Here is a 17,364-nt window from a genome sequence, read left to right on the forward strand (position 1 = left end):
ATTGTATGATGTAATCATTGATTAATTAACTTGTATAATCAGGCTTGGGAACAGATACCAGTGACTTTTGACATGTATGTTTCAGTTTATAAGAGCAGACATACATGAATCTACTAGAAAGTAGCCTGTAAGCACCACTGGTTTTTTTTTTTTCCTTTCTAATAGTTAAGAGATTTTATTCTAATAGCTCTCATTACATTCTTGTTTGTTGAAATGGAAACTAAAGACAAGTATTCAGAATATTTAATTACTAACTGTGTATTGAAAGCATAAGAGGTTCAATGACATAAAAAATAATCAATTCTGAGTTTTGTTTCTCCCCCCCAAGATAAAGTTTAACAGTTCTAGCTTCTTCAGTATTATTAAAATATAAAAGGAAATAGTGCATTTAGTACACATTTAGTGGAGTGACTTCATCTGTCACCATGTTTTATATAGGGTATGGAGAATATTATTTATCCAGGAAGTTAAGTGGGGGTCAGATAAGAGAACTTCCATTGTAATGTCCTTAAATGAATAAATAAATGATCAAACTAATGTATTGTCAGCTATATATAAAATACAAAACTTATAAGAATGTATAGCTTAAGGAACTACTCAGATAAATAGACTACAATGAATAGTCCAAGAAAAATCCTAGATGAAGAAAGGTAAAATGATCAAGTTCCAAAATAGGTCAAAGGATAGTTTTGGGAGGACAAAACTCTGACCATTTGTTATATTAACTTTATTTATTGTATGAATTTTAATAATTAACTACTGTTTTGTTAACTGGGAGCTCTGGTTGCATAGTGCCTAAGGCATTTGATTGCTAACCAGAAGGCTGGTGGTTTAAACCCACCAGCCACCCCTTGGAAGGAAGGTTGGGCAATCTACTTCTGTAGTGATACCTCCTCAGAAACCCAAGGAGGGGTCGTTATGAGTCGGATCTAACTCAATGGCAGTGAGTTTGGTTTTTGGACTGTGTTAACTTTAGTAATCCTAACTACTGTTATATTCGTCATAACTATAACATTCCTTTCCATTTACATCCTTTCTCTATCTAGTATCTATATCCATGCTTTCAGCAATGAAGAAGACTTTTCTTTTTCTATCAAATAGCTTTGAGTTAGGTACATTATTTTCCTTATTTTTAAAAGTGTGGAAAATTAATAACATTTTGAAAGAATATTTATCGTTTCTTTTGAGAGACATAGCATGCATTATATTTATTTAAATATTTATTTTAAAATTCTAATTTTAATTAAGGCAAGAAGTGGGTGTGAATTGTTGTTAAGCCATGAACTATGAAAAGCTTATTATTCAAATATAGACATGTACCTGCTAGGTAAACATGATTTACTACAACCCCATCCTTCCCTGCCACAATATGGCTTCTGAAGATTTTCTTCCCAGGTTCAGAGGTAAGTAGTTTGGAGAAGGAAACTGGAAACAGTGGATATCAACAGACAATAAAGGCTTTGGAGGAAATGTTCACCTGTATTTGAACTGTGGCAGATAGAGCCACAGAGGATAGTGATAGTGTGCCATAGTATTTTGGTAAAGCTAGCTCATTCTTTTGTGGAAATTAATTTTTTCAGTTATATTGAAATGTGGTCAAAGCACCCCCCCCAAAAAAAAAACTCTTAGATTGAAAAAGAAAAATGTTCTGTAGATCAGTTAGGCAGTATGACACTTATGTACACAGTAGCTTTTCTTACTTAAAAAGTACCTGGATTATAGTAGTCTTTCAGGAAGTATTTATTGAATAAATTATGTATTTCTTTTGTTAAATAAAATACTGCTGTCTTTTATTTATCTGTTTTTTTATTAAGTATTTTAAGCTGGTCTCAGATGACAATGTAAGTTAACTTCTACTTTTCCCTTCTATAGAAAAGGAAATGATACATTGCATTTTTTCATGTTAACAGAAAAAGCATGGACCTATTTGCCAGAAAACTGCCACTAAAAAACGGAAGACTTTTGATTCAAGCAGACAAAGAGCTGAAGGAACTGACATTCCAACAGTAAAACCTCTGAAGCCCAGGGTAATTACATAGCCTTATGAGCAATATGAATCTTGCTGCCGTATACAATGAAAGACAGCTTTGTATTTTGGTGCTATACTACATTTGAAGAATGAACAAAGTTGTTCCATGTCATATTTTACAACAAAATTAATAACTAAAAAATATGTGAGTGATTACATTGGTACATAACTTTGCTTGTGTATGTATACATAAACACATATGAATATGTGGGTACATATGTAGAGGTGTGGGAGCTCTGGTGGCATAGTCCCTAAGGCATTTGACTGCTAACCAGAGGCTGGTAGTTCAAACCCTCCAGCTACTCCTCGGAAGGGAGGTTGGGCAATCTACTTCTGTAGTGATACTGCCTCGGAAACCCAGAGAGTCGTTTCTATGAGTGGGATCCAACTTGACAGCTGTGAGTTTTAGATGTATAGATGTTTCTGTAGGCAAATATAGATACACGTTTGTGTGTTCTACGTATATATTTATATAAAGTAAAGCACATAGTGGATACCGTTGTGGATAGTTCTAGACATATTCAAACACTTCATTGGATTGGGTTACTGGGTTTGAAGGTTTAGGACCATCATTTTAGGGGGCAACTCAGTCAATTTGGCATAACATAGCTCACAAAAATAATGTTCTATGTGAATAGTGTCTGACGTCTTAAAAGCTTCTGAGCACCTAGATAAGATATAACTACTGGTCTGTATGCATCTGGAATGAAACAGAAAGGAGAAAACCAGACTGAAAGAAGAAACTAGGACTAACAGACTACACCTACCTTGAGAGTAAAACTGGATGGTCCCTGGCTACCACTACTAACCATTCCAACCAGGGACATAATAGATGGTCCTGGATAGGGTGGGAGAACAATGTAGACTATAAATCAAATTTCTAAAAAAAAAGTCAGACTTACTCAACTGATAGAAACTAGATCAACCCCTGAGACTATTGCCCTGGGATACCATTTAATCTTAGAACTTAACCACTTCCAGTGAAATTGCACAAAAGCCAAATGGGAGGAATTGGGGGAAGGAGGCCATGGTACTTCTTTAAGAGATAGCATATTCTTGGGAAGAAGGATCTTAGGTACTTATATCAGAAGCCTAAGGAATAAGCTTGGCCTCTGTATCTTCTAAAATATTTGGTCTTTGATTCAGCAATAAATGTGAAATCTATTCTTGAAGAATGCTGCTTCAGTACCTTGTATCAATGTCCATTTTTAATTTTCAATTATTTTTTATCTAAATTAGATATAACAATATAATGGTTAACTGGAAATGCTGTCAGAACAAGTTGTTATTGTTATGTGCCATCAAGTCATCTCCAACTGATAGTGACCTCATGTGCAGAGAATGTAACGCTGCCTGGTCCTGTGCCAGGCTCACGATCCCGACTATACCTGAGCCCACTGGTGCCAGGCTCACAATCCTGACTATACCTGAGCCCGTTGCTGCAGCCATCAGGTCAATCCATCTGGTTGAGGGCCTTCCCTTCTTTTGTTAACCCTCCACTTTACCAAGCATGACATCCTTCTCCAGACAAAGGTCCTTTCTGACATCGTGAGCAAAATAGGTGACATGAAGTCTGGCCATTGTCACTTCCAAGGAGCATTTGGGCTGCACCTCTTTCAGGACAGATTTGTTAGTTCTTTTAGCAGTTCATGGTACTTTGAGCATTCTTCACCAACACCACAACTTTGAGCCTCAACTCTTCAGTTTTCCTTGTTCTTTGGTCAGAGCAAAAGGAGAGATAATTATTTAAGTAACATTTTTTAATTGCAAAGTGTTTGTTGCTTATTATAGCCAAAGAAACTTTGTATCCTCTATTTCCCTTCTTTACTGTTCTCAAACCCAGTTTCCAATTGAATCCTTTATTTGCCCCGGGGGTGGGGGGGGGTGCAGCGAGGGGTTGGTGTAATTTTTCTGTCAATTACTGCTGAAATGCTTTCGCTTACATCCATTACTACTAATGCTATTCTTAACCAATTAGTACAATAAAATAACTTTCTACTTCAGTAAGAAATAAAAATAACTACTTGAATGTAAAAATGAAGATGCTCTGTACAGTAATAGCACACAATATAATATATCTAGGAATAAACCTTATAAGAAATGTGCAAAAGTTCTACAAAGAATACTTTAAAAAACTGCTGAACAACACCAGCTAGCACTTCTTCAGATGGAAATACATCACATTTTGATAGACAGGTTTAGATAAACTCAACATCATAGAGATTTTAATTTCTCCAAGTTATTTTGTTTTTCTTTTAACTAGATAAGTGATTCTAAAATTCATATGGAAAAATATGCAAACAAGAATAACCAGAAAAAGTTGAAAAAGAAGCAGAATAAAGTAAGGTTACCCCATCAGATACTAAAATATGTTATTAAGCTTTGGTATTTAAGAAACTAGTTCTGACATAATAATAGTCAGAACAGTGGAACAGAAAAAGGTTTAGAAATAGACCAAATACAAAGAAAATTTAGTATATGATAAAAGTACTATTTCAAATCAGTGGGGTAAAAATTCAATAGATGATGGTGCAACAGCTGCATAGCCACGTTATAAAACAAACAGTAAAACTGAATTCACTAGGATACATTTGAAATAAAAAGATTTAATATTTAACAAATGAAAACATGGAAGTACTAGGAGGAAACAGGAGAATTTCATTTTACCTTGGTGGAAGAGGGGACTGGCTAACTGTTAACTATAAATTTAGAGGCCATAGAAGATCAGTAAGTTAAACTACATTTAAGAAAGAATTCTACATATCAGAAGACCTGTAAGCAAGATCAAAAGACAAATAGAGGTGAGTAAAGACACTAATCCTATGAAGAGTTACTAGAAATAGATGCAAAAAAGACCAGTAATTGATAGAACATCTACAGAAGGCAGTGTAGCAGGAACCCTGGTGCAATTGTTAAGTGGTGGTCTGCTAGCCGACAAAGTCGACAATTGAATCCACCAGGCATTCTGTGGGAGAAAGATGGGCAATCTGCTTCCATAAAGATTTATAGCCTTAGAAACCCTTTGTGGCAGTTCTACCACTGTAGGGTTACTTTGAGTTGATGTCGACTCAACAGCAACAAGTTTGGTTTCAGATTATCACAAAATGCATATGCTCTTTTTTTATATACATAATATGTTTTCAGTGAAAGCTTACACAGCAAATTAGGTTCCCATTTGACAAATTCTGTATACATTGTTCAGTGACTAGTTATGTTTTTTTCACAATGTGTCATAATTGTCTTAAATTGTGTTCTGGTTGCACTGTTTCCAGTGCTCTAGCTTCCCTGCTCTATCTTCTTTTCTTTGCTCTAGAGTAATTGTTGATCTTTTGGTCTCATATTTAATGGAGCACTATATTCATAGGTAATGCCCTTTGTTTTGTGTGCTCATCTGTTACTTCATTAAAAGGTGAACATGGGATAGTTTCGGCTCAATGCTTAAAGAATATCTCAGGGCAAGAGTCTGAGGGAGTCCTCTAGCCTTTCTAGGTTTCTTCTCGGAGTCTTTGGTTTCCTCCCTTCTCTTTTCCTCCTGACAAGTAGCATGTATTTTTTGACTTAGCAATCCCACTTTCTACCTTTTTACCTACACATATGCAAAATGTCATGTCATATGTCTATGATTATTCATTATATTACGGCCAAAAAATTAGAATGAGTCTATAAATACACCATCAAGGTACTTGTTAAATAAAATGTGCTGCATTCATATGGCAGAAAATTATATATCTGTAAAAGAAGGCAGAAAAAGCACTCTGCTGACATGGAAAGTTCTCTAAGATATATAAACCAAAATAAAACCAAATTCACTGCTGTTGAGTCGGTACCAACTCATAGCGACCCCCTTTGGGTTTCTGAGGAGATAAATCTTATGGAAGTAGATTACCCCATCTTCCTTCCATGGAGTGACTGGTGGGTTTGAACCACCAGCATTCTAGTTAGCAGTCAAATGCCTTGGGCACTATGCCACCAGAGCTCCTTCTAAGATATATACTAAAATTCACTGCTGTCGAGTCAGATCCAACTCATAGCGACCTCTCTTTGGGTTCCCGAGGTAGTAGCACTACGGAAGTAGATTGCCCAGGCTTCCAAAGGTGTGTGTGTAGTATGCTATCTTTTGTCAAAAACAGGCAAAAAGGAAGAATATACTACTATTTCTTATTTGTATGGTAATGGAAAATACACAGTAAAACTAGTAAAATGGTTATCTTGAGGAGTTTTCTCCATATCCTTTTTTAAAAAATTTAAGTAACATCGTGTTTGCAGCAGCTTAGGTTCCTGTTCAACAATCTGTACACAAGTTGTTCAGTGACCTTGGTTACATTCTTCTAATACGTGAATATTCTCACTGTTTCCTTTCTGTTTGTTCCATTTCTGTTAATGTAGTTTCCCTGTTCCATTGCATTCTCATCTCTGTTTCAATGTAATCATTGACTGTTTGGTCTCATAGAGATTAAAGATGCACAGTACTTATGGATGATACTGTTTTATAAGTTCATTTGTTATTTAGCTAAGCGATGACTTTAGGGGCTAGTTTCAGTTCTAGGTTTGAAGAATATCTCAGAGCATTAGTTTCAGGGAGTCCTTCAGTCTCAGTCAGTCCAATGGGTCTGGTTGTTTTTTGGTTTTGGTATGTTTTTAGGATTTTGAAGTCCTCTTCCACATTTTTTTTCTCCTATTCTATCAAGGTCTACCTTTTAAAATTGTTGGACATATTCTGCTTTTTTAATTTAAATCATATTCACTCTGATTGGTTGAAAAGCAGTGATCAGATCGCTTTATTTTATCTAAGGCAATATTTCTATATATTTTTTTTTATTTCATTTAGCAGCAGGTAAACACCAATTGACTTGCCCCAGATGCTGTGCCAAGTACTTTTATACAACAGTGAACAAAATAAACATGAGCTCTGTCCTCACTTAGGAGAAATACATGAAAAATCTTATATAATATATATTCTTTGTTTTTTCCCCCTAGAGGAAGCAGGGAAAAAATTATAAAGCAATCATATTTCATCACTTTGTCCCACTCAACGAAGTGAATAGTAGCAAGCAGTGAAAGAAATCATTAGATTGAGAAAAGAATTGTCAGTATACGCACTGATTAAATTTTTTTGATTAATCAATAGTAGTTTTTGGAAGCATTTTTATAGTGTCTGCTTTTAGACATAGTATCTATCTGTGAAAAGGAATCCTGATTTCTTATGTAATACTATATTTTATGTACTTTTATTGCATTTATTTATGCATATGGGTGGAAGGTGTTAATTGAATAGTGGAAAGGGACAAAATTTGAAATTTAGGTTTTTATTAGTATTCATTGAACAGATTGGTGAAAAATGTGATGAGAAGGAGACTTCTGTTAAGTTTTATGAAATATGTATGTTACAGTCATGTGGTCCTTATGGGAGGGCTGTAGCATGTACCTGTGAATAGGATTCCATATAACTTTGACTAGGCTTATCAAAGTGGGTTTGGTGATTCAAACCCACCAGCTGCCCTGTGGGAGAAAGATGTGGCAGTCTGCTTATGTAAAGATTTACAGGCTTGGAAATGCTTTGAGGCTGGTCTCTGCCCTATAGGACTGCTATGAGTTGTAATCATTTCGACAGCAGTGGATTTATATATCCAACAACAAAGGAGATATGGGGAACTCTTTACCTAATTAACTTGACAGATAACTAAAATAACAACTGTGTGTTATGTGCTTTGTATGTTATCTTGGTTTGCAAATATAAACATTTGGTATGGTTTAGAAAGTTTAGTGTTAAAGTTCTGAATTTGGGAAGGGAATCACTTAAGGACTCCTGAGAAATGAACATTTAAAATAATTGACATTAACTGATGTTTTCTTTCAGTTCATTAAAGAAAGTATTGATTATTTATTTGTAGCCAGAACCACCAAAGAAACCATCTAATTGGAGAAGGAAACATGAAGAGTTCATTGCCACCATAAGAGCTGCTAAAGGACTGGATCAGGCACTCAAAGAGGGTGGCAAACTTCCACCACCTCCCGCGCCTTCCTATGATCCTGGTATGTAAAACGTTGGCTGGCGGACATGCTCATGGGAGAGAAAATATTGGTATAATTTTTACAGAATTTAAGTTATTTAACCTACAGTAATGGAATTGGTGAAGCATAATCTGTAAATGCTTTAGTATAAAATAATACTGATAATCTAGGCCACTAAGTTTATAAAGGCACCTCAGCATATAAAATAGAAATGTATTTGGTTTTTATTGAAAGACTTTTATTTAAACTATTTGAAGCATTAAACTGTTATTTTTAAAATTATTGTGGTGACTATTACATGTTAATATTCCCAGAGATACTTTTATCATGCTTACTGTGGATTAAAATGTAGATTCAATAGGCTTCAATTTTCTGCTGCTTTGGTATCTTCTCATCCGGGAAGGAAAAAAAAAATCCTAATCTATTTTACTTCTAAAGTATAAAATTCATGTGGTAAAAGTACCATATAGATTGATACATCTAAATTATGCCTTAAATTCAAATGTTACTATATTTTCTTCATTGAGGAATAAAAGTTGCTTGGTTCATTTTAGAATAGCAAAGCAGGATTTTTGCAATCTCATGGTATATTGAGATACTAAAAGACTTAAAATGGCATATTTTGACATTGGGTATTGGAGCAGACTAAAGAGGTCGTAATAAGTTGTTGTTATGTGCCCTTGAGTTGGACCCGACTCACAGCAACCCCTCCTCGGGTTTCCGAGGCAGTATCACTACGGAAGTAGATTGCCCCATCTTCCTTCCGAGGAGTGGCTGGTGGGTTTGAACCGCCAGCCTTCTGGTTAGCAGTCAAGTGCCTTAGGCACTACGCTACCAGAGTTAGCCAAATTAAAATTGTTGGGAATCTACATTGGGGTTGATTTTTAACAAAATGTTATTTAGAAAATCTATATATGATCAGTTTTGATGTTTTATTCCCAGTGCAGAGGTTGGCAAATTTCTGTAAAAGGCCAATGGTAAATATTTTCGGCTTTGCAGGCTGTCAAGTCTCTGTTGCAGCTACTCACCTCTGCCACTGTTGCACAAAATCAGCTGTAGACAGTATGCAAATAAATTGCCGTTAGGTGTCATACCATCTGTGTACAACAAAATGAAACAACATCCAGCCCTGTGCTAGCCTCACAATCCTTGCTATTTGTAAATAAATGGGCATTGCTATACTCTAGTAAAACTTTATTTATCAAACAGGCTAGATCTGTGGCTCTTTAGTTTGCCTATTACTGTTCTAGATTATTTATTAACTTTAATTTAATTCTATGAGTGTTTCTGGGTGGTCACTTCTAATTCTACCTTAATTTCCTACCCAGAGGTGAGTTCTCTCTCAGTTTTAGAAGCATTTGGGTATTCCATTTTACTTTCCATAGCTATATTTCTGGTGTCTACTTAGTGTCAGGGACAGAGGGCCAGTTTTTTCAGAGTGCTGTGGGTGTTAGAAAGTTTCTGATCTCGAATCTGACAAAACGACTTCTTGGGAATAGGTTCTAGACCTACTCCTCTAGTAAGCAGGACAATCTTCTGAGCTTTGGATGAGTGTAAACTGTAAGGGAGAAAACTATCATAAAGGAGACCTTATAACACTGCTTATTAATTTTTATATTTTGTGCCTATACTCACTGTCTTGTGTTTTCTGTATCTCATGTATTTAAGATCTTTTGCAATACTACAAAATTTGAATGTGAGATAATTTTGTGTTTCAATTTTAAACGATAATTATTTATAGTATACTTTGCATATCATTCCTTTTTGGGAGAATTTTTTATATTGGAGACATTTACTGTTTCTTGAATTTGAATTAATTGTGTTATTAAGGCATATTTTTATCACATCTCACATCTATTTGGACATATAAGAGAATAAGACTATTAAAGTCAATTAAACTATCTCTTGACAGTTTTCCTTTAATTGAAATAAAAGATTTTAATAGATAAACCCTTATTTTAAAATGTATCTTTAATGTAATATGTTATTTTAACCCTAAAATTCCCCTGCTTGACTAGTACTATATATACATATATATATATATATATATATATATGTATATATATATGATGAAAACATGGCTTTAGACAGGCAAAAAAGAAATTTTCCCTTTGCTTATTCATTGTATGGAGTTGCCACGTGTTGGAATTGACTTGATGCCATCTGTTTTGGTTTATCTGTTTTGTTTATTCATTCTGTTGTACTGAAGATTTATCTGTTACTTTTTTTTTTTTTTTTTAAATATTATACTTTTGTCTTTAAAAGTCTTTACTGAGTATAGACTTGGTCAGGCAGGGTGGTTATAAGGAAAAAGGAAATTTTGCTTATCAACTTTTCTTACTTACATTTTATATCTTGAATTACTGTCCATTCAGGTTTGTGATTCTTTGTCTTATTTCAAATACTGTTGTTATTAATCTGTTTCTGTTTTTATCTGGTTTTAGATTATATTCAGTGTCCATATTGTCAGAGGAGATTCAATGAAAATGCGGCTGATAGACATATAAATTTCTGTAAAGAACAGGCAGCCCGGATTAGTAATAAAGGCAAATTCTCTGCTGAAACCAAAGGAAAGCCAGCCTCTCGGGCACAGGTGAAATGCTCAGTTTTAAACATTTCTGCAAATACATGAGTAAGGCGTTCTTGGAAATTCGTAATTTTGTGTTTGTACTTTATAAGACATCTAACTATAGTTTTCTCACCTGCTAAAATTTATATATTATTTTCAGGGATTTAGTGAGAAATTGGAATGGCCAGTTGAGAAAAAATTACTCAAATTAATTAATCTGAAGTGGACTTGAGTTAACAGTGACTTGAAATTATACTGATCTAAAGAGATAGCAGGAGAAAATTAAAAAAAAAAAAAAAAAGTAAGTTCAAGTTAGGTGATTAAGATTCAGAGGAAACCAGATGGGTTAGAAGAAGGAGAAAATGGCACTAAAAATCCAAGTTTGAAAATTCATGTAAGTATTAAGTATTTCCATGTTACATATGAGTAATGTACATGGTGGGAGTGCCTGTATCATATTCTAAAGCTACTTTTGAACTTTCTGGCAAAATACCCTTTATTTCCTTGCTTACAGTATATTGTGCACATCTGTGCATTGGTTAACTACATGATCATTGTCAGAATCAAATGAAACATTATATGTCAAAGTACTTAGTAAATCATATGATATTTAAGAATTTTGTTATATCAGCTTAATTTTTATAGTACTATTGTGTTTCATTGAGCGTATTGTTACACAAAAACATTGATAATGTCAGAATTTCGGTTTTCGTAAACTCCTTATTTGTAAACAGTTTTTTTGAGTGTTGTAAATCTAGCAGAATAATACTGATTTCTGTTATTTATGAATAAAATATTAGATTAAAAACCTTTATACAATTGGAACCTCCTTGAGAGAATCCTATTACTGACCTGAAAATAGAGCATATCATTATTATCTTCGTGGAAAAAAGTGCAGGGAAGAAAACTCATTTTGAAAAATTTCCAAACAGACATCCAAGCAATGTGTTTCTTTTATTGAAATAGGTTAGAACCTGACAATCTGGGGCAGGGACCACTGTGAGCTATCGGGTTGTCATTGGCTAAATTTCAGCAGCAGATCACCAGGCCTTTCTTCTAGTCTGTCTCAGCCTGAAAGTTCTGCGGAAACCTACCCGACATTGTAGCAACACATAAGGTGCCACTGACAGACAAATAGTGGCTGCACGTGAGGGGCGGGGGCTCCAGATCAGACCTGGGCCTTCTGCATGGAGGGCAGGAATTCCATCACGGATCCACCGTCTAGCCTTAGGCACTTCGATGGCTGCAGTGTAGGGCTGGGCAGTATTTCCTTTGTTGTGCTTGGGAACAAATTCGGCAGCTAACAAGTGACAGTCCAGTATAGTGTGGTAGATAAGCTTGCAGGTGGAGGAGTCAGTGAGTCCAAACCCAAGTTCTACCATTTATGAGCTGTATAACCGTAGGCAAATTATGTAATCTCTTTATGCCCTCGTTTCCTTGTCTGTAAAATTGGAATAGAGTAAGGTTTTACCTTGTGGGGTTATAGAGATTAAATATATGTAAAGTGCTTAGAGGAGTTCTTGTCACATAATGAACACCCAATAAATGTAAGCTCTTATTAAATAGGAGCTCTGGTGGCATAGTGCCTAAGGCATTTGACTGCTGACCAGAAAGCTGGCAGTTCAAACCCACCAGCCACTCCTCAGAAGGCATATTGGGCAATCTACATCCATAGTGATAACACCTCGGAAACCCAAGGAGGTGTCTCTATGAGTCGGATGCGACTCAACGGCAGTGAGTTTGGTTCTGGTTTTTTATTAAATAAATAGATAAGAAAACTACTGCTTTATTTTTTTTTAAGGATAAAATAGTAGCGAGAAAGGAATACAGTAGATTCTGTGTGTTCCGAAAACTTGGTGCCAAGTGATTGATAAATATAAAACCAAGATAGTTGATAGTTTTCACCATAGTAGTAATGGTTCTGATTCCGAGGCCATTAAATAACTTTTAATTCAGTCTAACCCCATATTTTCTTATCTCCCCTCATGTCCATATACATTTTGAAATCAGCTTTTCAAAGTATACATACATGTGAACACAATTCCCTATTAAGTTTCTGTTTGGAGTTCCACTGACTCAGTTGATAACAAGTTGACTTCTCATTGTGAGCATATATCTCTCCCTTTCTTTAGGTCTTATTTAATATTTTTCCATAGGCTGTATAATTTGCTAAGTAAGACTTCACATATTTTGTTATATTCTTAAGTGGGTCATATTTTTATGCTATTATAAATGTTACTTTTTTATTTTTAAAAGCGTATTGGCTTATAGAAAGTTGACTTCCATATTAACTGGATTTTAGATTCGATTAACCCAATGAATTATCTTATCCTAGCAATTGATAATTGGTGAGGAAATTGAAGATTTTTAACAATTTCTGCAGTCTGAAAGTGACCAAACATGAAATCAAGATGTCCTGATTATCACTGGTAATTGGAATGCAAAAGTTGGAAACAAAAATCACCAATATTTTGAAAATTTGGCCTTGGTGGTAGAAATAGTCATGGAGATCACATGGTAGAATTTTGTAAGACCAACGACTTACTCATTGCAAATACTTTTTTTCAACAACACAAATGATGACTATACACGTGGACTGCGCCAGATGGGAGTACGCAGGAATCAGATTGACTACATCTGTGTCAGGAGGGAATGAAGAAGCTCAATGTCTTCAGGCAAAACAAAGCCAGGAGCTGATTGTGGAAACAGACCATTAACTGCTCATATGCAAGTTCAAGTTGAAGTTGAAGGCAATTAAAACAAGTTCATGAGGGCCAAAATATGACCTTGAATATATCCTTCCTGAATTTAGAGACCATCTGAAAAATAGAATTGATGCATTGAACACCAGTGACCAAAAACCAGGGGAATTGTGGGATGACATCAAGAACATCATCCATGAAGAAGCAAAAAGTCATTAAAAAGACAGCAAAGGAAGAAAAGACCAAAATGGATGTCAGAAAAGACTCTCAAACTTGCCATTGAGCAGAGAGTACTAAAGCAAATGGAAGAAATGACAAGATAAAAGGGCTGAACAGAAGATTTCAAAGAACAGCTTGAGAAGACATAGTCACTTATTATAACGAAATATGCAAAGACTTGGAGTTAGAAAACCAAAAGGGAAGAACACACTTGGCATTTCTCAAACTGAAAGAACTGAAGAAGAAATGTAAGCCTTGAGTTGCAGTATTGAAAGATCCTATGGGCAATACATTGAATGATGCAGGAAAAATCAAAAGAAGATGGAAGAAATACACAGAGTCACTGTAGCAAAAAGAATTGGTTGATGTTTATCCATTTCAGGAGGTGGCATATGATCAAGAACCAATGGTATTGAAGGAAGAAGTTGAAGCTGTCCTGAAGGAAATGGCAAAAAATAACATTCCAAGAATTGATGGAATACCCATTGAGGTGTTTCAACAAATGGATGCTGTGCAGGAGCACTCAGCTATGCAAAGAGATTTGGAAGACAGCTACCCGGCCAACTGATTGGAAGAGACCCATGTTTTGTACCCATTCCAAAGCAAGGTGATCCCAGAGAATGGGGAAATTATCAAACAATATCATTAATATCACATACAAGTAAAATCTTACTGAAGATAATTCAAAAATGGTTGCAGCAGTATATTGACAGAGAAGTTCCATAAATGCAAGCTGGATTCAGAAGAGGACATGAACAAGGGCTATCATAGCTGATATCATATGGATCTTGGCTGAAAGCAAAGAATACCAGAAAGATGTTTACTTGTGTTTTATTAACTATGCAAAGGTATTCGTTTGTGTGGATCATAACCAATTATGGATAACATTGAGAAGAATGGGAATTCCAGAACACTTAATTGTACTCATGAGGAACCTGTGCATAGACCAAGAGGCTGTCATTCGAACAGAACAATGGAACACTGCATAGTTTAAAATCAAGAAGGGAGTGTGTCAGGGTTGTATCCTTTCACTGTGCTTATTCAATCTGTCTGCTGTGCAAATAATCTGAGAAGCTGGACTATATGAATAAGAATGTGGCATCAGGCTTGGAGGAAGAATCATTAACAACCTGCAATATTCTGACGTCACAACTTTGCTTGCTGAAAGTGAGGATGAATTGAAGCACTTACTGATGAAGATTAAAGAATACCATCTGCAGTATGGATTATACTTCAATATAAAGAAAAAATCCTCACAGCTGAACCAATAAGCAGCATCACGATAAATGGAGAAAAGATTGAGGTTGTCAAAGACTTCATATTACTTGGTTCTACAATCAACACCAATGGAAGCAGCAGTCATGGTATCAGACGTATAGCACTAGTAAAATTGGTTACAAAAGACCTCTTTCCAGTGCTGAAGAGCAAAGATGTCTTCTTGAGGATTAAGGTGCACCTTAATCACAAGCCATGGTATTTTCGATTGCCTCATTTGCCTCTGAGAGGTAGACAAGGAACAAGGAAGACCAAAGAATAGTTGATGCTTTTGAGCTCTAGTGCTGGTGAAGAATGCTGAAAGTACCATGGGCCGCTAAAAGAACTAACAGATCTGTCCCAGAAGAAGTGCAGCCAGAACACTCCTTGTAAGCAAGAATGGCCAGACTTTGTCTCACCTACTTTTGGTCATGTTGTCAGAAGGGTCCATTCCCTGGAAAAGGATATCATGCTTAGTAAAGTGGAGGGTCAACAAAAGAGGGGAAGGCCCTCAATAAGATGAATTGTCACAGTGGCTACAATAATGGGCTCAGGCTCAGGTATAGCAGGGATTGTGGAACTGGACAGTACAGGATGGTGTTGCGTTCTGCGTTACGTAGGGTCAGTATGAGTCAGAGATGACTCAACGCCACCTAACAACAACACAACAGCAATTGATCTGTGGATATTTATTTCTTTGAGATCAGAAAGAGTAATGATTTTAGACTTTTGAAATATGTTAAGATCTTTATGATTTAGCATAAGTGGTTAAAATTTGCTTTTTATAATTGTTATGTACACTAACATTTAGATGTCTGTTTCATTACGTTTGCTCTTTGTGCTTTTACTAATTATGTTTTAATTCCTTCTCTGTCAGTGAAAAGTATTATTGTTTCCCACTGAGATTGAGAATTTGTAAAAATAGTTTTTGTAAGTCTATCATTTTTTGCTTTACAATTTTAAGATAACGACTAGGTATTTTCAAATTTAAAATTGTTACATCTTACTGATGTAATGAACCTTTCATTAAAAAGTGACTGCCCTTATCTCTAAGGAGCTCTGGTGGAGAAGTGATAAAAGCATTTGGCTGTAACCAAAAGATCAGCAGTTCAAACCCACCAGCTGCTCTGCAGGAGAAAGATGAGGCAGTCTGCTACCATAAAGATTTGTAGCCTTGGAAACCCTATGGGGCAGTTCTGTCCTGTGAGTTAGAATCAACTTCATGGCAGTGAGTAAGGTTTAGTATGGTTCTTATCTCTAGAAACACTCTTTACTGTGATTTGGTGTTAAGGTACCTATACCTGCTTTTTTTCATAATATGTGTGTTGAGTAGCTTTCCTCTCTGAGAACTAGATTTTACCTGTTTATCTCTTAAACAGACCAGAAGTCGTTTTTTTTTTTTTTTAAAGATTAATAAAATTGAAACACCACTGGCAAATTTAACAAAGGAAAAGAGGGAGAAAATACAAAAAACATGAATAAGAAACAAAAGGGGTGACATCATAACAGAATCGACTGAAATAAAAAGGATAATATCAGGATACTATGAAGAACTGTTCTCCAACAAATTTGAAAATCAGGAAGAAATGGACAGATTTCTAGAAACACACCACTTACATAAACTAACACAGACTGATGTGGAAAAGTTGAACAGATCCATAGCAAAAAAAGAAATTGAACAGGTCATCAAAACATTACCAACAAAAAAAAGTCCTGGCCCAGACGGTTTCACTGGAGAATTATACCAAACATTCAGAAAAGAACTGATGCCAATCCTGCTCAAACTATTCCAAAACATAGAAAAAGATGGAATCTTCCCTAACTCATTTTATGAAGCAAGCATAACCTTGATACTAAAACCAGGCAAAGACATCACTCAAAAGGAAAACTACAGACTAATATCCCTCATGAATATAGATGCAAAAATCTTCAACAAAATCCTAGCTAATGGACTCCAACAACATATCAGAAAAGTCATTCATTATGACCAAGTGGGATTCATATCAGATATGCAAGGATGGTTGAACATTAGAAAAACAATCAACATCATCTACCACATAAATAAGACAAAGGAGAAGAACCACGTGATCATATCAATTGATACAGAAAAGGCCTTTGATAAAATCCAACAGCCATTCTTGATCAAAACTCTCAGCAAAATAGGAATAGAAGGGACATTCCTCAACATAATAAAAGGCATTTATGCAAAACCAACAGCCAACATTATTCTCAGTGGAGAGAGACCAGAACCATTCCTGTTGAGAACAGGAACCAGACAAGGATGCCCTCTATCATCACTTCTATTCAACATTGTACTGGAAGTCCTGGCCAGGGCAATAAGGCAAGAAAGAGATATCAAAAGCATCCAAATTGGTAAGGAAGAAGTCAAACTATCCCTGTGTGCTGATGATATGATCCTATACCTAGAAAACTCAAAAGACTCAGTCAAGAATCTACTGGAACTAATTGAGAGATTTAGCATCGTGGCAGGATACAAGATCAACATCCAAAAACCAGTTGGATCCCTCTACACCAACAAAGAGATAGCTGAAAAAGAAATAAGGAAATCAATACCATTT

General features: G+C 35.5%; 1 protein-coding gene across 1 annotated transcript in view; it reads left to right on the plus strand.

The window, feature by feature from the left end:
• Positions 1 to 17,364, plus strand: part of ZC2HC1A (zinc finger C2HC-type containing 1A) — a 61,000-nt gene that overhangs the window by 14,868 nt on the left and 28,768 nt on the right. Inside the window, exons 4-6 of the mRNA XM_042781503.1 lie at positions 1,911 to 2,027; positions 7,921 to 8,062; positions 10,486 to 10,634. Coding sequence (XP_042637437.1) covers positions 1,911 to 2,027; positions 7,921 to 8,062; positions 10,486 to 10,634 — 408 coding nt within the window. The remainder of the gene's footprint in view (positions 1 to 1,910; positions 2,028 to 7,920; positions 8,063 to 10,485; positions 10,635 to 17,364) is intronic.

This window comes from Orycteropus afer, unplaced genomic scaffold (genome assembly GCF_000298275.1).
Source record: "Orycteropus afer afer isolate SDZICR_OR568_19922 unplaced genomic scaffold, OryAfe1.0 scaffold00129, whole genome shotgun sequence".
Lineage (NCBI taxonomy): Eukaryota > Metazoa > Chordata > Mammalia > Tubulidentata > Orycteropodidae > Orycteropus > Orycteropus afer.